At 47.8% G+C, this 21,751-nt stretch overlaps 1 protein-coding gene across 4 annotated transcripts in view; it reads left to right on the forward strand.

Annotated features, from left to right (window-relative positions):
• The window catches only part of Arhgef10 (Rho guanine nucleotide exchange factor 10), a 110,721-nt gene extending 93,837 nt beyond the window's left edge, over positions 1-16,884 (forward strand). For all 4 annotated transcript variants that reach the window (XM_051182074.1, XM_051182072.1, XM_051182071.1 and 1 more), the window contains 3 exons: positions 7,434-7,608; positions 12,945-13,067; positions 15,199-16,884. In XM_051182074.1, coding sequence (XP_051038031.1) covers positions 7,434-7,608; positions 12,945-13,067; positions 15,199-15,716 — 816 coding nt within the window. In that variant the 3' untranslated portion in view covers positions 15,717-16,884. The remainder of the gene's footprint in view (positions 1-7,433; positions 7,609-12,944; positions 13,068-15,198) is intronic.
• The last annotated feature ends 4,867 nt before the right edge of the window (positions 16,885-21,751 follow it).

Raw genomic sequence — 21,751 nt, forward strand, 5'->3', positions numbered from 1 at the left:
TCCTCACAGCCGATGCGGGGCTGAGTGGGAGTACTCATAGGCCAGGGTGTCTATGTTTGGGGTCGTAACCTGGCAGCCCTGGGCAGAACACCTCCCAGATGACATTTCTGCCTCCTGAAAAGCATAAGGGGAGCTCCTAGTGCTGATTGTCACATAGTGGAGGAACTGTAGTCTCCACCTTTTATTTCTGTGTCTCTCAATACATGTGTATGTATGCACATGACTGAAGGTGCTCACAGAGGCCAGAAGAGGGTGTCAGATCCCCTGGAGCTGGAGTTATGGGCAGTTGTGAGCTACCCCGTGTGGGTGCTTGGGAGCCAAACTTGGGTCCTCTGCAAGAGTGGTATATGTTCTTAATCCCTGACCCTCTCTCCAGCTCCTTGTCATCTTTTCTCAGCTGCATGTAGCTTTCCTTTTTGCCTTTTATCCTGTGTGTGTGTGTGTGTGTGTGTGAGAGAGAGAGAGGGGGGGGAGGAGGAGGAGAGAGAGAGAGAGAGAGAGAGTTTAAAACTTGAGCCTCCAAACTAATACAGGCCTAAAGCAACCTGGCTTTTAGGAACAGGCTGATTTCTCTGGGGTTTTGAAGGGTGCTACCTTCACAGCTTTTTCTCTTAGAGCCATGGTGCATAGTTTTAGCTCTACTGCTGGAACTGTGTAACTCTTAAGACTACTTTGCTCTTGAGTTTCCACCAGGTAGATGGAAGGAAAGAGGGATAAAGGGACAAGCAAAACGAACAGCCAGAATGGTAATCCAGCAACATCACAGTGGTCTTCAGCCATGCTCTTCCTTATGATAGTGAACACAGCAGTGCAGCCCAGGGCTCAGCACATGTGTCTTGGCATCCATGTGACCCTTATGACCTCTGTGACCCCAGAGACATGCTCAGAAACTCCTTTTGCAGGGAGGAAAGGAACATAGCTGTGACAAAACACCATGATCCAAAAGCAAGTTGGGGAGGAAAGTGTTTATTTGGCTTACAATTCCACATCATAGACCATCACTAAAGGAAGTCAGGGCAGGAACTCAAATAGGGTAGGAACCTGGAGGCAGAAGCTGATGCAGAGGTCATGGAGGGGTGTTGCTTACTGGCTTGCTCCTCATGGCTTGCTCAGTCTGCTTTCTTATAGAACTCAGGACCACCAGCCCAGGGCTGGCACCACCCACAATGAGCAGGTCCCTTCCCACATCACTCTTATGAAAATGCCTCACAGCTGTATCTTATGGAGGCATTTTCTTAATTCAGGTTCCCTCTTTTCAGATAATTCTAGCTTGTATAAAGTTGACATAGCACTAGCCAATATACAGTCCTAGACCTGAGTTCCTGATTTCAAACAAAACCATGCCCAGCATCACAGAACTGAACCAATGGTATGTGGTCCCTCATCCAGCATCTAAATGCTGTTCTATAACTGCCAAGTACTGGGTGCCCATACAGCAGACCCTGGCTGTGTGCCCAGCCATGGGACAGTGTCAGATGCTGTGGAGCTCTGGTGGCTCTTTTCTGCCCAGTCCTCAGCAGGCATGGTGAACCCATGCCCAGGTTAGGACTAGCCTTGTAATGTTCAAGTCCTGTGCCTTCCCTGAGTCTGTGTGTCAGGCCATGGGGCCTCACTACAGGGCCTCATCACCTTCCCATCAGAACAAGCAGAGTTCACTGGGAAGACATGGGAAAGGAAATCACAGAGATTGTCAAAGTGAAATGTGACTCCTGGAGGGACTATAGCTCTCAGGCTGGATGAAGCATGGGGCAAGGGGGCCAGGGATGAGGGGACATAGCAGGGTCACCAGTGCCAGGAAAAGCCCTCACTAACAGGATCCTGTATCTCACCTCAGGGTATAGATTCCAGGGGCTCTGAGTAGGCTTGGACTGTGCCCCAGCTTCCCAGTCTATGGGCAGAGATGGGAACAGCCAAGTATGCTGGAGTAGCACCTTTGACCTCATGCCCTAAAGCAGACTTGCACATTTCCCTATTGGAAATCACACTTGCCATGTGACATCAAGCACCAAGGGACCTCAAATACAGAGCAGATGTCAGGAAATGTGTTTTTTCTTCTGAGACGGTGCTACCAGCCCTTCAAGTGCTGTGGACTGCAGGCTGCAAAGTCAAACAGAGAAGGTCCTGGGAATTGGACACCCTGGAGCTGCTCCCAGGGAAGGCTGGGTAGGCACTGTGACATGGACCGGAGGGAGGAGCCTTCCTTGTTATTTAGTCCTCTAGTGATGTGTCCTCATATGCCGTGGTTTCTCATTCTGCTTTTCCAAGCCTCCTGGGAAGTCCTGTTACTCAGCTACCACAGGTTTCCAGGGGCAGTGACTGCCCTACCTTGAACTCACACGAGGGGCAGTAGTGATCAAGACGTGTGCTCCAAATGCTCACAGGGTCATCTTTCCCTGCAGACAGTTGTGCACTGGACAGTGAGAAGGAAGGGGAGGCTCCTCCCGCACTTAACAGAAACAAGGTAATGCAAGGCAAAATGTCCCACCTGGTCCTCCTGCTGAGGCTTGGCAGTATGACTGCTATGAGGAAGTTGATGCAAGTTGCCAGAGACCAGGGAAGCTGGGCGGGTGTAACCTTAGCTGACCCGTGAGAATAGTACACAGAGCAGTCTGACCCTCCCCTGGCCCCGTGTCCCTTGCCACCCCTTTCTCTAGTCCCTGGCAGTGGACCATGCCAAGGGGACCCCCAGCTGTTTCAAGTGCAGAACAGTTGCAGGATCCTGGGCTGGTGACATCGATTCCTCACACCTCGATCACAAGCTCCATGTGGAAGGTTGCTGCTTCTGTGTGATCTGAGTTAAATCACAGTGATCTACAGGCATGTGTTACAGGCAGTCATGCGCCGGTTACAAGCAGTTTTCCTGCCAGCCTGGTTCCACAGCTGCTTTAGCCCCAAATAACACACAGAGATGCTGTATTAGATATGAAGCTATTGGCCAGTTACTAGCATTTCTTATTGGCTAGCTCTGTCTTAAATATTAACCCATTTCTATCAATCTAAGTGTTTCCATGTGGTCTTGGCTTATCGGAGAAAGGGTCTGGACCTCTTCCTCTCTCAAGTCTCTACATCTTGAATCTCCTCCTATACCTCCCAGAATCTTCCTGGTCTCCTAGTCTTGCATATCTTGACTTCCTATTTGCCAGCAGTTCTTTATTCATTAACCAGTAAGAGAAACATATTTACAGAATGACATCTCCTATCATCTCCTCTTTTCTGTCTAAAATAAAAAGAAGGGTTTTAACTTTAACATAGTAAAATATATAACAAAACAGTTATCAAATAAGAACTATAGTTAACAATATTTAGTCCATTAACACTTAGCAAGATTTAATGAAATTATTTTATCGTCTATCCTATCTTTGTGATTCTAAGGTCTTATAAGTAACTGTAGTCCTAACTAAGGGAAACTATAACCATAACTGTCTTCAACTCCATCAAAGACCACAGAAGGATAATATATAAACTCTAGAAATGGCAGAGACATCTAGATACCTGGTCAGTCACATGAAGTTCTTCTGTAATCTTCCATCTTCAGCCCATAGGCCATAGTGTATCTGGCAGACTCCTTAGCAAAGCAGGAAACTTTAAACTGTCCATCTGTATTGGCAGCTTGTCAGTCACTTTTCTGTGTCCTGAAGAATGTCTGTCAGACTCTTCCATGAAGCAGGAACTCTGTGGCAATGTGCATCTTGAATCAGCAGTCATTTTTCTGTAGGTCCTGCATGTCCAGTTTATACAGCAGAAAGTCAAACAGTCCAGACAAGAGCAGTATCTTGTCCAAATGGCTAGTCTTGCCATATTGGAAGTAAACTCCATAATGAGTTTCTTTCATGTCCATCTTCCTTTCTGATGCAGGTGGTATTGCCAGGAGCAGTTGTGCCTCACTGTTAAGAAAAACCTTAAACATTTTAAATGTCATATTCTGTAGGTCTTTGAAAGGTTTGGAGAATAATTATCCATCTCAAATATATTTCTGTATATCTAGAAAACCTAACTCACCTAACTGTAAGTTTTGACTATTATAGGTAACTATCTATAATCTGTAGTTAACTGTACATTACATTTTTAAAATGAACTATATAAACACAGTATCTAAACAAGAGGAGAAATATACATATCATTAAATTGACCTTAAATTTTTATCAATAAATGAAAATCCATTCCAAAACAAAGTATTCATTTCTATACCATAATTCCCTTTTTACCTTTAAAAAGAGATTGGTTGTGATCATAACCATTTATAACCGACCCAATTTAAATGAAAATAAATATTTATAAACAATAATTGGGAATTTGGGCATCATTCTTTCCAAACTGCTTCCTGCTGGTAGAGGATGCTGTCTTGAGGATCCTAAGAAGCAGCAGAAATTTGGGCTGTAGTGGACTGCAAGGCTGCCTTGTCCCAGCTGTTTTGAATGTTGAATCACCTGGGACACTGCTTCAGGGGGTCTTGCTTAATCAAACTATGTTAGTCTGGAAGGAATCCCATAGTTTTTTCATTTTCTATGTAAACAAAAACAGAAATTCTTTTCCCCAGTAACCTGTCCTTAGACTTAAATTTTGAAGTCAAGGCATTTTAAAAATATATAAATTGGATTAATCCAGCACCATTTAACAGTTGTTCCTATTTTCTTAGCAGTCAAACAATACAAAAATAACAGAACAGCATACAGTATTCAGACTCTCTTTGTGCTTTGCATCTTCACGTGGCTTTTTTATTACTCTATTTCTCTCTCTCTCTCTCTCTCTCTCTCTTTTTTTTTTTTTTTTTTTTTTTTTTTTTACATTTATTGAGACAGGGTTTCTCTGTGTAACTTTTGCTTGTCCTGGAATTAACTCTGTATACCAGGTTCGCTTTGAAATCACAGAGATCTGCTTGCCTCTGCCTCCCAAGTGCTGGAATTAAAGGTGTGTACCACCAATGTTAGCTACTCTCTTTCTTTCTATTTTTTTTAAACCACTTTATCCTGTTTCTTTTTCTTTCCCAAGCCTATGTATATTTTAAAACATACTGTAAACCTTTAGAGATTTTTCTTAATCTGAATCTGTCTTTACTATAAATCTTTATCTTTTTTTGGCCACAAGTCTTTTATCTGTTAAACAAGCCACAAGTGTATTAGCCACAGTCTATCAAACATGGTGGGGGGTATGTATACTGCCAGAACTGAGAGCTGTGCTCACCGCCTTGGTCTATGGTGCCATCCAGCAGCATGCTGTCAGTTTGGAGATGTGGTCACTGCCATTGCCAGCTCTCATACACACCATTCAATTGTTAGCAGGGCTTCTTAAAAGCTGTGAGTTTTTTTTTTTTTTTTTTTTTTTTTTTTTTTTTGTTAACAGCTTATGATGAGTCAGGAAACCTCCCTTAAAGGAGCCATGCAGATCTTTGCTTGTCTCTAGCAAAACAGAGTCCCAATGAGAAAAATGCTGTTACTAAAGAAGCCTTGCTTGTCTCTGTTCTTTTGTTTTTAAAATCCCATTTTAAGCTTTTGTCAAGTTTTAAGTGAAAGTTCTCGGGTCCCACGTTTTAGGCTCCTTTTTTTGGTTATGAACAGTTTTCCCACCAGTCTGATCCCAGAGCTGCACCAGCCCCAGATAACACACAGAGACACTGTATTAGATATAAAGCTGTTGGCTTGTTAATAGCACTACTTATTGACTAGCTCTGTCTTAAATACTAACCCATTTCTATTAATCTAAGTGTTTCCATGTAGTCTTATCTTATTGGAGAAAGTGTCCGGACTTCTTCCTCTGAATGAATCTCCTCCCACCTCTCCCCAAACCTCCTTGTCTCCTAGTCCTGCCTATCTTGCTTTCCTATTGGCCAACAGGGCTTTATTTATTAACCAATAAGAGAAACATATTTACAGAATGACATCTCCCATCACGTATGTGTGCCTGTCTCTGTGAGTGTCTGTCTGTGGCCATCTCAGAACCTTAAAGGCCACACCAGTACTGAGCCTTCAGCGCATAGGCCTGGGCATCAGCCTTCCTAAGCATTCCAGGAAGTATCTCAGTATGCAGTCAGAGCACTTAGGTAAAGCAGACAGCTGCTGTGGAGGTGGCAGCACCAGCCACATGTTCTATTCTGTGTGAAGGCCTTAAGGAAGAACTGTCCCCAGGGCCACCCAGTGAACTTCACACTGTTCAGCACGACCCCACAGAGAAGTCTAGGGACCAGGCCAACACTAGTGTCTCAGGGCACAGAGAGGACAGTGGGTGTCAGAACAGCAACTGTGTAAATGAGATGAGGCATATACAGAGGCCCTCCCTTCTGCCCACACAGTTGGCTGTTACTATCGGAGATGCTGGGGGTGGACTGGGTGGGTGTTGGGTTGAAGAGAAGATATGAATTTGCTAAGAGATAGGCTCCCTCCGGTACAGAATCCCAAAGGAAGCCCGAACAACACTAGCAGATTTAAAAAGACAAAAACAACAAAACATTCAGCAAGGTCAGAGGGTACAAGATCAATATCCAAAAATCAATCTAGTTTGCGTGTGCCAGCAGCAAGCAGCCTGAAAACCAGGCCAAGGAGACTAGGTTAGGAGGCATACCCAGACAGTCCTAACCTGGACTCTGCTACCAGGTACAAGCAGAACTACTCCTGCCCTGGAATCTTCCATTGAAACGAGGTACAGTTAATGCAGGGTGTAGCTCAACCAAGCCCTACTGGTGCATCTGCAATGGTGTGGGGTACCATGACCTTGGCAGTCTGTGGGGCTCATGTGCTCTCACCTTTGCTCTCTTAGGACACAGATCTATGTCCCCTTCTGGGGAGGGTATTTTAAATTAAGAGAACCATATAAAATTGACATTGAATTTCCTGACCTCTTCTGGTTGGTGTTGCTACACTGTACCCTGACTTGGCTTTGGCCACCACACCTCTGGTCTCAAGATGACCATATGGTTGTTTGTTGCCAGCTGGACCCTGTGCAGGCTGATTTTGTTAGGGTACCGGTGGGGGAATGGGGAGAGGCGGGCTATGACTGTGTTATGTCTGTATGGACTGTAGAAGGACCAGCTTCCTCCTCAGTACCCACAGTACTCTGCCTCCTGCCACCCACTAACCAGACTGCTCAGTGGGCTGTGGGGGACCTGGATCAGCAGCCATCCCCTTCCCAGCACCTTTGATGTTGTGTTGAAGTTATTTTCTCAGCTCGGAGAGGTGCCATGATAAATGGAACTTAGTGTGGTATTCTCTGAAGCACATTCACCTGCTCAGGGAAACTCCACAAGAGCATCATACCTTAAGATGCTATTCTGTGGCTGTGAGTAGGAAATCCATGCTGTTACAGTCATGGGTTTGAGCTACAGCTGGACCCCATGGTGCTCAGGAGTGCCTAGTTGTATGGTGTCTTTGCTTATAGCACTACTGGAGGCTCTGGCTGAATCCCTAATACCGTGTGTAACCCCATCTCCTCTACTTCCCCAGAATCAGCTGGAGGCCCACCAGGATGAAGGGATGGTCATCTCCCACATGGCTGTGTCTGGTGTTGGCATTTGGATTGCCTTTACTTCCGGGTCCACCCTTCGCCTCTTCCACACCGAGACCTTGAAGCACCTGCAGGATGTCAACATTGATGCCCCTGTGCATAGCATGTTGCCAGGTACTCTCCATGGAAGGGAGGGTTCTAGTGTCACTCTCTCTTGTACGGCTTGCAGCCAGGTTCCTCAGAAGGAAGTCCAGGGTACAGCAGGGACAGCAGCTGCTGGGTCACATATAGCCAGTGTGCTCAATGTGTGTAGATGCACAGCCACTGTGTGTGGTGCCTGGCATGAGTTAGTGTATGGGCATTGTATGTAAACTTGTATGCAGTTATGTTGTCTCTCTGTGAATATGGTGAAAGGTGCACAGATGGCCACAATGGACTGGCTGGGCTGGGGATGCCAGAGGTCAGACAAGGTAACTTCATAGTCCTGACTGTACCTGTTGCCAGCAGGAAATCACTGAAGACTGAACGGGGAGGGTGGGGAGATGATTCCAGGGTGGATTTGGGGAAGGTAAGCCTGCAGGAAGAAGCTTGAGAGGTTCTTGCCTGTCCTCTGTCCACAAGGTCCTGGTAAACAGGCTGCAGGGAGAGTGTGACAGAAATGTAGTAATGGAGAACGGGCATGGGCTGAAGTTAGAAAGTAAGCAATGGGTAGTGAGGTGAGCTGGCCGCCTGGATGTGCTGTGTTAAATAGTGTTCTCATATGGATCACAGCAGAGCCAGTCACTATGGACTGATGTTGCTGCTGGACAGTGCTCACATGGTGTACATCAGTAGCCAGGGGGTGAACTCTGGGGGGGGGGTCTGTGTCGTGCTTTGTTCAGGCAACAGTGGGTTGTGTGACTGGTATTATTTGTACGTCACACTCAGACCAGATGCTGTGTGTGTGTGTGTGTGTGTGTGTATGTGTGTGTGTGTGTGTGTGTGTGAGAGAGAGAGAGAGAGAGACTCTGTAGTCCTTTAGAGGTGGCTGAGGCCACAGTGGTATGAATGGGGGAGTCTGGGTTGATTTGTCTATTTGTGTGGTGAATTGTGGTGGGGAAGGTGTCTATGGGGGCGAGGAAGACTCTGGAGAAGACGGCTGGCTTCTGTCCTGGCTACAAACTGAGGCCTCTGACAGCATCACCCGTTCCCCCAGCCCAGAAGCTAGGAGTTCAAGATCAAGGTTCGAGGTTCCTGGTAGACTCTACTTCCTTGTTTGTGTACAGCACCTTCACACCGGGTTCACACAGGGCAGAGAGAGCATCAGGTCTGGTCCTTGCTGTAAGGGTGGTAACTTCATCATGAGGCCCAACCCTCATGCTATCCCTGTGTCCTCACCTAATCCTGTCCCCTCCCTCAGGTACCAACTGCTACTCTCGTCATCCACAACATGACAATCTATGGGAATACTGATGTACACATTCCATCACAATTAGCATGTTTGATGCCTTGGAAAAGCACAATAACTTAGGGGTCACAATGCAGAGAGGGTGCACCTGTCCTGTGACATGAGGAATAATAAGGAGGTAGAGGCGAGAAAAATGGCAGCAGAAGGGATTCATTGAGACCTGCAGGACACAGGCATCTAGGGATGGTGACAGGTGTTTTTTTCCTATGGAATTGGCTGGCAAATATATATATATGTATGTATGTATGTATGTATGTATGTATGTATGTATATATATGTGTGTATGTATATGTGTGTGTACATATACATACAAATATATATATATACGTGTGTGTGTATATATATATATATATATATATGCAACTTTATTTGCAACAGAATGGAGGTTTTTGTAATGCTTATTATTTTTAGAAAACAAAAATGATTTAGCAACAGGATGGCCTCCAAAGCATGCTGCTGGGGACCTTTCTTGTAGGTATTAGCCACCTGGACAGGTGTTTGCTGTTGGAATCTATTGTCCCTTAGACAGACACCAAGTCAGATTCACCAGCTGCATCTGCCCAGAGAATGCCCTGCACTTTCTATTGACATGGAAAGGGACAGGAGTTAGATTGTTCTGCAGTAAAGGCTTCTGGGGCCCAGGTCCTGACCCCGGTACGCTTTGGCCTTCAGGGAGGCAGCTGTGGTTGCCATGGTTCCTGGAATCCTGAGAACCAACCCCAGGAATGTTGGCTGGCCAGTCCCTGCCACCGGGGCCCTGCTCTGCCTCATGTTCATTCCCTGCAGTTTCTGTCAGAGACTGGAGAGAAGGAGGGGCCTATCAGTGAGTGGGGCTTGTGTGTTGAGGTTTTATGAAAATAATCCTTGTACACGACACAGTGAAACCAAACCACAAGAACTCCAAGTGAACAGAGATGGCTCTGAGGCGCTCCCTTGCTGACCCTCCATTGTCTGGTGTTTCCCATGCCCTCCATGCCCACCTGATTTTAAGGATGAAGGGTGCTCTCTTCTGTCCTCTCATCCACCTCCTCCTGCAGAGAAAGTGGGATGTGCCTGGCTTCTGAGCAGATCAATTGGCAATACTTGCTATAGACTCAGGCAAGCAGCATGCAAGCAAACATTGTCTGCTTCCTCTACAATACTCACCAGTGTGTGTGTGTGTGGGGGGGGGGTCCTTCCTTCCTAGGCAGGTAGCCAGGTCTGGTTAGGAAACACTTGTTGGCCACTCAGCTTGGGTGTGCAGTGGTCTGCCCCTGAGCCACACAGCACGGTGCAGTGAGTTTCCTTCCATTCACCCTATAGCCAGTGCTACACATCTTCAGCCTCCTACACAGTCGCCAGTTGGCCAGACACTGGCTTGCCCCAACCTTCTCTACAAAGCCTGACCCCTCGGCACTACCAGATTCATGGGATTGTGGGGTATGGACCAATTTCCCAAGGCCTGCCCACCTCGCCACCTCTCTTCCCTCATCTGTTAGAGCAGGCATTGGACTCTGAGAGTGGAGGCATTGATGGTGTAGCTACAGCATGGGAAGAGGCCCCTACACAACCTCGGTATCACCACACAGATGTTTCCTGTCTTGTCCTCAATACTCAAAGCAGGCAGAGCGGGGTGACCCTCTGTGTCCCCACTGAGCAGATACGGCTTCCAGAAGTGATGTGGCCAAATAAAAAGGCTAAGTTTTTTATTTAAAGTTCAGTGTGAGTCTTACCAGGGCCATGGACGTAGTCATAAGGGGGTTGGCGACTTAAACTGCACTCCTGGCTTTCAGTGTGAGTCGGGGAACTCCATGCAGGCACACACACTGCAGGTACGTGTCTCCTGCCGACTGGGACTGACCTGGACAACAGGGGAGGTGAGCATTGGAAAAGAGCAAACATCCTAGTTCCTGAGAGAAAAACAGGAAATAGTAGCACCTGGAACTCGCCAGCTTATTTTTTTTTTTTTTTGTTACTTTTATTGTTGTTATTATTATTACTACTGATTATTAATGTAGTTTCTTTTTGTAGTTTCCATCTGACTGTCTTGACTTCAGGTCAGGGTTCCAGGCTCATGGGACACCTGTGTGAGGCCCTCATGCTGTAGCTCCCTGTCCCTGCAGGGCTTCTGACACCTCCAGGGTGCCATTTGAACCTGAGGCACTGTTCCATGCATTCTCTTTGGGGAACCCTTCTGACGGAAGAGTTTCTTTGAAAAGGCAATGGAACACTTCCCAGATTCTTACTATACTTAAGATAATGTAGGTGTGAAAGTGAAATTTCTCTGGGAAAAAAAATTATGTGTGTGTGTGTGTGTGTGTGTGTGTGTGTGTGTGTGTGTGTGTGTACTTTTATATAGAAGAGATTCAAACAGAATGAAGAATGCAAGATGTATTTCTGGATGAATGAAAATATCTAGTGACGCTTTCATCCTCCATGCTTTGATGGTAAACTTTTTTTTTGGAGCCACTGAGTGAAAGGGTATTACACACAAGACGCCCTATTTGCTGGATAATTGTCTTTGAAGTAACATTATTTACAGTATTGGTATTCCTCAGGCTTCTTTAAAAGCCCGGCTCAGATCAACACTCCAAAAATTATGAATTAAAAATTTTTGCTTTGTAGAAAAAAATAAAGGGAAGCCAGTTTCCCAGTGCAAAATGGTTTCGGATGTCCAATTGGAGTCATCGGTCACACAGTGTCATTTGTAGAGTGTCACCTGTACGCGTCAGCTGACTGGTACCTGGGCTCATGGCTGTTCCTCAAGGTGATGCTCCGAGCAGAGCTGATGCCCTGGGGTGGAAGCGGGCCATTAATCTTGGAGCTGCAGGTTTAATTGCTTCCCATATCTCTGTGTTTTAAAAGGGAAGTCCCTCAGACTTACTGGAACTTTCCATTTTCCCATCTTTTTCCTGTTTTACTGTGGGACAGGGGGACCCATGAGAGGACAGGTGGAGGAAATGGCTCTTGTGTGGCAGGGTGACCCAGCAGCCTGCCCTGGCATGATAACACAGCAGTCAGCAATAATGCCTGTGAGTGATGGTGGGTATTGGCTTCCGATTCCTCAGCGTTTCTCAACAGCCATGGCCACAGGGTTAACTGCGGTGCATCTCTAAGGTCTACATCATTCTCCATTCTCGGAGATTAAATACCGTTTTAGCTTTTTAAGAAATACAGACCACTGTTAAGAAGTTAACATAGCAAAAATGACAAAAGTCATGGGATGCTACATGAGTCACCTCAGTGTGCTGGTCGGCCTTGGGACTGAATGCCAGGACCAATCTTAAGACTCCTTTCAGCCCAGTATCACTTTCCATGGAAGCAGAGTTCCTTGTAGGCCCCCTGCTTCTCTGTAGCCTGCAAGAAAAACCCTGTACCAGTGTCGCTCACTCTTCCCAAGCCCATCCTCCTGGCCTGGCTACAGAGAAGGCTCAGCAAAACAGGCTTCTGTGACCCCATAGTGCTGTCACCATCTCCATTCCTTAATGGCACTAGCGCCATACACTTGCACAGAAACTGTGGAAGCCTTGAAGGCAGTGTGTATCCACAGTGTGGCTGCCTCTGTGTGTGTGTGTGTGTGTGTGTGTGTGTGTGTGTGTGTGTGTGTGAGAGAGAGAGACAAAGCCAAAGCCAGAGAGAGAGGATGGGAGGAGGGAGAGAGACAGAATCAGAGAGAGGATGAGAGAGGGAGGGAGGGAGAGAGAGAGAAGAAAGAGGGAGGGAAGGACGGAGGGAGGGGGAAGGACGGAGGGAGAAACAGGCACTATGTAACTATGGTGATTTATATAGCTCTGGGGTTGCTTCCCTCTGGCAAGGCTAGTCTGAGGACAGACTGGAGACCCACTCACTCTTTGCTTGCTGCTGTTCAGTTGAGATGCCTTGACATTGCCGTTCTCTTCTGCTGAGGAAGGCACAGGTGTAAGCATCCTTACAGATTTTCCTGCCACAAGGCTTAGTGGTGTCTTGGGAGACTGGCCGTGATGCCTGCAACATTTCTAAGCTGCACACCCACCCTCTACTACCCACCCAGCACTGCTGCGTGAGCCAGCTGCAGACCATGGGCCTACTTTTCTTTCTTTTCCAGGGCACCAGCGTCTGTCTGTAACCAGCCTGCTCGTCTGTCATGGATTGCTCATGGTTGGTACCAGCCTGGGTGTTGTTGTGGCCCTGCCAGTTCCTCGTCTTCAGGGCATCCCCAAAGTGACAGGTAAGTGGACACAGCTAGCTACATGCCTGCCTCTCTTCAAAGTGGCCTGGCATGTTGCTGTCCTGTGGTCCTTAGGGCACTTTGGATACTTAGCGGAGGTGCCAATTTCCTCAGTTTTCATGGTTCTCTTTGTACTTTCATTTTTCTCACTCTCATATTAGTAGTTCCAGGAGAATCTATCCAGAAAATTCATTTCATGGCACCTCTGTTACCCATTAGTTCCCATCAGAACACAGTGTTTTTCTCAGTGGAAATGCACCCCCTCTTACTGGGCATAGAGGAAGCTCTGAGGTTTGCTTCTGCAGTTTATACCAGAAAGCAGTCCAACATCATGATCTTGGGGTTTTCACCCCAGGACCCTACTCAGGCAAACACCAGCCAGGAACAAAGCATGGTGGGTAGATTTAAGTGGTATGGAAAAGACCTCCTGAATGTTCAAGTGAGAGGGAGGGAAATGTTTGGAAACAGTTGTCTGGTCCTTTGTTGAGGAGAACCTGGCTGGGAGCTGCTTGGGATCCCCAGATGCTGACACTATGGGGTAAAACAAAAGATCCTGTGTGTGTGCTGGTTACACCACCTGTCGGGGAAGACAGCTGTAGAGCAGAGGACTTGACGGCAACAGTGTGCTAACAAGGGCTGGGTTCCGTGGTTCCTTCATGTCGTGTGAGTAGACTAGTAAGTTTTGGTGTTTCCTAGCTGGTAGAGTTAAGGGATAAGAGATCATTCACTCCTTCCCACATCCTTCCCTCCCACCTCTCCCTCCCACCCCTCCCTTCCTCCCTCTCACCCCTCCCTCCCTCCCTCCCTCCCCTTCTCCTTCCTTCTCAGTGCTAAGGACTAAAACCAGGGCCTCACACATGATTGATGTTCACACTTGCCACCCAACTACTGCCCCAGCTCACATTTTTGTTTTTGTTAGGAGCTGTAGCAGCAGATACCTCAGGTTTTAATTACCAAGTGTTCTCTGTTTAAGTGGTAATGGGATAGCAGGGTGGCCACATATCCACTACCTGGTGGGGGAGCTGGGTCAGGGTTTGTAGGTCTGGGTCCCCAGCCGGCCACCCTTCTGAATTCACCTCTTCCCCTTCCACAAACTCTTTCTCTTTTATTCACCAAGTTGTTCCTCACACTGTTTTCCTAATTTTGGGCTGACTACAGTAGTCTCGTAGTGTGTGTCTTCCTGGTGACTTTATTTTCTCCTCTGTTTCTGTCACTTCCTGCCATGTTCCAGTATCTGGGTATCTGTCAGTAGCGACTATGAAGCATCCAGAAATATGGCTAAGATCAGTGACACAGCGGGGCAGCGTTCCTGTCAGTGGCTAGGAGCTGTTTCTGACCGAAGAAATGAATGAGTCACATGGTGACCTGGAGATGGAAAGTCTTGATTTTAATAAACAGCTGTAGAATTGTTTTTCTCAAGCTCCAGAAACTTTCTGCAATAGAAATTGCTAGAAGTTTCTGGTAGTGTAGGCACTGTGTTCCTGACACTGAGGACTTGAGGCTTTGATTTCTTAAGGCATAGGGAAATCGGGTCCATTTGCATAGGATGAGTGAGGAAGTGTTCCGTGCCCGAAGCTAAAGACTTTTTATTATATTTTTTAGGGGGTGAGTGTGTGTGTGCGTGTATGCGGGAGTGTGTGTGTGTGTGTGTGTGTGTGTGTGTGTGTGTGTGTGTGTGCATTCCTGTGTGTAGGAAAATGTGAGCCTAACCGTTGGATAATCACTTTTCAAAATATGTATTATTTCTCTCTCTCTCTCTCTCTCTCTCTCTCTCTCTCTCTCTGTGTGTGTGTGTGTGTGTGTGTGTGCTTGCACACATGTGGGCAGGCACATCTTTTCTGGGAGTGCAGTGTCTACAGAGTTCAGATGAAAGTATCCGATTCACTGTAGTTGCAGGCAGTTATGAGCCGCCCAGTGTAGGTCCTGGGACCTGCACCCCTGTCCTCTGTGAAAGCAGGAGCCATCAGCTTTAAGGCTGATTGTCCACAGGGATATCACCTTGGGTGTTCCTGCTTTAACTATCCCATGTGTTAGTGCTAATTACCAAGCTGTCTCCAGGGTCAGATACTGCAGTTTGACACCCTATGCAGTATGTGTGTCACTAAAGACCTTTATTGAATTGTCCTCTCAGGGCGGGGCATGGTCTCCTACCATGCACACAATGGGCCTGTTAAGTTCATTGTCATGGCCACAGCATTTCAGAAGAACAAGGACAGAGCCAGAGACAGCCCACCCTCCGGCCCTGAGCCTCAGGAAGAAGACCCCAAGGATTTGCTCTGCGGTGAGGAGGGCACTTCTTGCCTGGGCCAGACTGACGCCAACACAGCCATTTGGTTGGGAGATTCCCCGGGACTGACAGCTCAGAAGAGTGACCTGTCTTCATCCTCAGGGTCTCTGAGCATGTCCCATGGCTCCAGCTCCTTAGAGCACAGATCCGTGGACAGCAGCCTATGTGACCTCCTGAAGGACCCCAGCGCCTCCCCAAGGAGCAGAGCCCAGCAGCGCTCTAGGAGAGCCAAAGCCAGTTCTGCTCTGGTGGTATGTGGGGGCCAAGGCCACCGGCGAGTGCACAGGAAGGCTAGGCAGCCTTCTCAGGAGGACCTGGTGTCTTCAGTGATGGTGTGGCAGATCCCGCTGCTGGGCATGTAAGTCAGAGGGCTGCTGCCTGGCATGAGGATGGCAAGCAGGGACAGGACAAGTGTCAGAGGCTGATCCATACCACTGGGACCAACTGGAAGCAGAGTTGGGAAAGGAATCTGCAGCGGTCACACAGCTTCTCTGCGTTTTCCAGTAGCACAAGTGAGTCAGACGTGAGAGGGAGGCAGAGGAGTGTTATGGCCTCTGAGCCACTGAGAGTCTGCCCGGTCATTCACCCGAGATGCAATGTGCACTAACAGCGTCAGTTCCGGGCACATCTCTCTCAGAGCTGACGGGGGACTGTAGCGTCCAGTAGCATAGGAGGTCATTAACAGATCTTAAAATCATTCTACTTGACTTAGACTCACTACTGTTATTTATATCCTATATATTTTTAAATCTCAGAATAAACATTGTAACAATTTAAAAAGCCAGGTGACACAGTCCAGTCCAGTCAGCTTGTTTTGTCTGGAGTGACTGAGGCTTTCCAAAGTCGACTGGCATGTGTACTGTATCCTTTAACAAATAGTGTTTTTATATTGTGTTTTCTATTAAAAAAAAATTAACCGTTAACATTTCAGTCAATATGCTATCTGTAGTGTTTTGCACATATCTCTGCTTCAAGCCAAAATGTTTAATACTATCAACATTTGGACTCCAGCTTCCATGCCAAATCCTACTTGCCATCTCACGCTAAAGGAAATTAGTATCTACGTGGGACATGTGTGGGCCCAGTCACGCAGCGACGGTGCTGAAGAGCTCAGGTCTTCTGTGCACTTGCTGTCAGAGAGCCATCCACATCTGGACACTCATTCTGGGTGGCCCATGGTGCTGATCCTCAGCTGCTGCCCCCGCTGCCTGCCATGCCAGTGCCCCCCCCATGAACATGCAAGGTCTTACGGGGCACTTGAGAGGCAGCCATGCATGTCAAGGGACATGAGTATCCTACAGACTCTGTTTGCTCCTCCAATACTTGTACATCAGTGTTTCACTTACTGGATGGCTAAAAATGTTTTCTGAAGCCTAATTCAGAAACACACTCCTCAGCACTTTATAAATGACTAAAAATGCTAACTTTTAACTTAGCCAAATATTTTCTAAATCTCACATATACCCAAGCTTTTTTAAACTGTTAGCTGCTATCTTATTTGATAAAAATAAAAGACTTTTTATTTTAGAATCCAGTATTATATGTTGTCTTTCCTCCTCCCCACCCCATCCCTGTAAAATTTAAAAGGGTGATTATATCCAGGAGGGGAGGAAGTAGAGTCCCCTTCTCTGTCTGGGCATTGTAGTAACCAGCTGCAGAGACTGTGATAGACAGGTTACAGGCGGTCTGGGTGGGACCCCTGTACTTTGCCAGTTCTCATGGTGTATGACATCACAAGTTTATAGAACTTGCCTATCTTATTGATAACTTTGCAAGACCAGAGTGAACTCAGAGGAAAGACAGACGAGATGCACAGAGCAAGTCCATGGTCCTGGAAGGCAGGTACCACAAGCATTTCCACACTGAAGATACAAGATGTGCACAAAGCATGCTTCACTGCAGCTCATTACCTGAAAGAAGCAGGCTGGGTGGAGAGCATCTAGCAGAACAGAGGTCAGAGTTCAGAGGATGGCAAGCCCCACCACCATGGCCTGTGTCTGGTGAGTCCTGGATTTGAGTCACTCAAGTGTGTCAGTGCCTGCTGACCCAAGCAACATATTAAGACCAATCCATTTAATGAACAGCCAGCTCGTAAACCCATTATGTGTCAGTCATGTTAAGTTCTCTTAGGCCTGGGAATGAAATACAGACCCCATCATGCTGGTACCTTTCTCCAGGACCTGCAGCCTCAGTTTAAGCCCTCAATCTTGAGAGATGTTTCAGGTGCTACGTTGAGTCAGCTCCTGAGGTCATGAACTTGGAGTCTCCTTGGAGAGCAGCATCCAACTGTTCCTGTTCAAAGGGAGACTTAACAGCCCAGCCTTCAAAGCCAGCCTCTCACCGTCTTCCTGGGAAGGAGAAGCATTATGAAACATGTTTCCTCTTATAAAAAGCCCCTAGCACTGTTACGAGATTCCCCATCCTGTGTCCCAGCTTCCAGGAACCCCCTCCCCCTCCAGACACAAAGGTTTTTGAAAAATGGTAAGGTTTGGACGAAATTTCAAGAGGTGAAAATGCAGTCTTTAACAGCTGCCTACTCCCTGCTTCAGCTACTGTTACCAGTCCTTAGATCTGAGGTGTGGGAGAGCACATGAAGCAGAACCAAGGAATCAGAGTGTGATATAAGAACAGGTAGTTATGTCGGGCAGTGTTGGTACACACCTTTAATCCCAGAACTTGGAAGATAGAGGCAGGTGGATCTGTGCGAGGCCTGCATGGTCTACAGAGTGAGTTCCAGGACCGACAGGGCTACATGGAGAAACCCTATCTACAAACAAACAAAAACCAGGTGGGATGTTGCCCACTACATCATAACCTGGACCGCAGCACCAGCCAGTGCGGCAAGGCCTGGTGAAGTGGGCTGGAGTAATAGGACTTAGTGTTCACAGGTCAGCACAAGGAAGACCTGAGGGCACCCTCACACAGGGGCATCTTCTCCCCCAGAGTGCTGTAAATGCACTCAACAATCAGCTTCTTGGAAGCAAGATGTCCTAGGTGTGTGCTGGCACCAGCCTGGCACACCCACCCTGTCAAAAGCCAGAGGCCACCAGGGGACAGAATGACCTATTTGCTGGCTTCTGGCCAGAGAGGACCTCAGCTGTGGTGTTGATCACACAGGTGACACTGGGGATGTGTACAGTCCTCAGGTCCAGCTTGACAGATCCCACCACTGAGGGTAGCCTCGTTGAGGCAGGGATGAGTGTCTTGCCATTATTTCAGAGAGATGAGCCAATTTCTGTATAGCCATTGCTGCTGGAGCCTCGAATGTATCGTTGTAATTAGAAGTAAGGATGTGAGTTCTCCTCCACCCATCAGTTGAGGACCTTCATTCAAAGTGCTCTGTACCCAGCATTGCTACAAGCCATGACATCTAACTTGTGGATGACAGTGGTCAGGGCTGGTGACAACAGGATTTATTACCCCCACAAGCAGATGGCCCACTAGAGCCAGAATTCAGGAAGATCCCTGACAGTGGCTCTCTCTGCCAGTGTCTGGACTTGCCCGCACCTGTCTCTGTGCATGCTCAGAAGCTGGCGTGAGGCTTGTCAACCCCAGCTTGGGTATATGCCCTAGGGACTGGGGACGGAGGTCCTCATGGTACCACTTCTTCAATGTGGAGCTCTTCTCTACAACTGTTGGCCCTGCTGGGCTGCAGGCTCTGCTTCCAAAGCAGAGAATTCACGTGAGGCTAGAGAAAGCCCTAGTAAAGGAGATCATCAGCTCTGATCCAGGGCTCAGAGTTCTCACTCTTCCAGTGACTGCTCCTCCCTTTCTAGCCCCCTCACCCTTATAAGCACACACATATTCACACACACACATTCTCTCTCCCTCTCTCTCTCTCTACATATTCACACATTTACACACATGAAAGTCTTTGCCCACTTGCTTACATGCACATAGGTCTGCACCTGTGTGCATTTCCACATAGTTATTCACAGGTGCACACAGGTCTACATCTCTGTGCAAACACATATATTTACACATGCCAGCACATAGGTCTCCATTTGCATCCATGGATGCACATAAGCTTGCTCTTCTCTAACAATTGCTGCTTTCCATGATGGACTGGTTGGGCAATGTTTACTGAAGTGGAAATAGCAGCTTCTGGCCACCCTGGGCTAGGGGCCAGTACTCCCTATGACTCTGAGGAAGAATTAACCCTTTGTTGGCAAGCACCAGAGAACTGTCGATATGGGTCACGTGTATGTTTCTTGGGTACCAACAGAACTCTACTTCCTGGAAGGGCTCACTGTGGTTCCAATGTAATGTCAGGTAAAAGACAAGTTGTTGCAGGTGGAAATCTAAGGCTCTGGGAGTTTGGGATGTACTCAGCCATGTGGCTACTGTCTGACAATGTTGTCAGGAGCCTGAGCTGATCATCAATGGGACAGGATAAGACACCTATTTACCAGCCCTTACCTGGTCAAGTCAGGGTCAGCACCAAGCTAGGCTTCTGCTACACTGTTGTTGCATGGATAGGGTCAGCATGCCATTTCTGCTGTTCTTTTGGTATGTAGACAGGGCACAAAGCCCAGCAAGCACACACCCACACAGTCAAGGACACCTTCAGCATCCAGGTGCATTTAACTCCCGTGGCCATGGTCACGAGGCTGTGGACTGCTGCCCAGGAACTTGTTATTTAATCCTGAATGTCTTATGCAAAACATGGCCACTCTGGGACCCTGGTTCACTTGGAGTATCTAAGGCCGGACAGTGGAGCCCGGCCATGACCTTAGAGCCAAAGAAGGACTCTGTCCTAGAATCCCATATTCCATCAAGGAACTGAGAGTGCAATGCTAGGGAGTGATGCCTCCAGCTGCCAGCTGTGTAGAGGAGCTGACTGTGATGGCTTAACTCTAGTCTGTCCATCTTGAACAAGCCTCTCTGACACAGTGAACACTGGGGAGAGCCAGGGAAGGAAGGACAGAAGCCCTTGGAGACATTAGAGCCAGCTCTTTCAGCAGTGACAGGCCAAGGAAAGTACAGATATCTGGCATGCATTCAAGAAGGGAAGCAAGAGGAAAATGTGTTCTCAGCTTCTCACAAAGAAACAACTGCTTGCTTTTAGTATGTGGGTCCTATACTCCTAGCTGGAAGGTGGGTCCATGGCAGATGACTGGAGAAGGTGTCTGCATTCACTCTGCTGTCAGAGGTGGCAAAGGGAAGTTTGTCCGCATCTACCCCATGAGGCATAAAGACTCTATTTGCATTCTGAAACTCACTGATTGTTCCAGAAACACAACATAGGAGTCCTGATGGGGGAAGGAGGTGGAGGCAGGGTTGAAGGGGAGGCAGAACAATCCAAAAGGGAGGGGGAGAAGTCTTCCTCTGGTTGAGGGTGAGGCCCTGGGTTCACCAACTACCCAGGACAGCTGTGTAGAGGCAGAGGCCACCATCATCTTACAGCCTCCTTGCATCCCTGGGCCCAGCAGGGAGTTTCGGTAGGTCTGGGGCTAGTGGGGGTGGCTACCGATGTGGGCATTCTCCAGGGACCAGCAGGTGCAGGCTGGTGGCTCATTCAGGCAGGAGCAAGACATGTTCTGATTCTCTCCCATCCAGGGACAGGAGGAAGGGGCCCAACCGGGTAGTGGGGGACTGTTTGTCGGGTCCTTGTAGCCAGTCCCTGCTGCTTTCCCCATTCCCTTCTCCTCTCACGGGAAGAACAAACAGTTTCTGAGTACAGGGAGAGAGGCTATGGGGAAGGAAGTGGGGGGAGGGCATGTTCTCCTGGCACAGCAAAGCAGCTGGCCAGGCCTGCCCAGGCTGACCCACTTCCCAGGATGCTGGGAGCAGAGGCAGGAGCCAAAAAAGAAAGAAAGAAAGAAAGAAAGAAAGAAAGAAAGAAAGAAAGAAAGAAAGAAAAGAAAAGAAATGAAATGAAATGAAATGAAATGCAAAAGCTCTGGCATGGTACCAGCATGAGCACACTGCCATAACTTCCTCACTTCCTCAAGTCCTAGAGATCAGGGTATTCAGGAGGGGCCAGCCTTGGTCACACCATGTTTGGAAAGTGCCATTGTGGCCTCTGCAAACCATCACCCTTTAATCCCAGACAGCAGCAGGGAAGGAGGCCAGCCTGTCTGCTCTGAACACATGGGTAATGTTTGCCAAGTGGTCAGGTTTCCGCCAACGTTTATGGAAATAGTCTAGGCCTAGTTTTTTCTGGTGCCCACCCCAACCCCAGCGAACTTCTCACACATACTACACCTGCTGTTGCCCAAGTAAGTTCTGGGTAAGACAGAGTGAAAGGTATTCCAGTTTCCATCCACTTCTGCAAGCTGAGGTCTTTGGAAAGGCACGGGGAAACATGACAGGGTCGTCTCAGAGGATCCCTCCTGGCAGCGATACACATAGCATGCGTAGGTCACCCCACTAGACTAAGGGGCAAGCCCCAAGT

Source organism: Phodopus roborovskii, unplaced genomic scaffold, assembly GCF_943737965.1.
Source record: "Phodopus roborovskii unplaced genomic scaffold, PHOROB, whole genome shotgun sequence".
In the NCBI taxonomy this organism is placed as follows: Eukaryota; Metazoa; Chordata; class Mammalia; order Rodentia; family Cricetidae; genus Phodopus; species Phodopus roborovskii.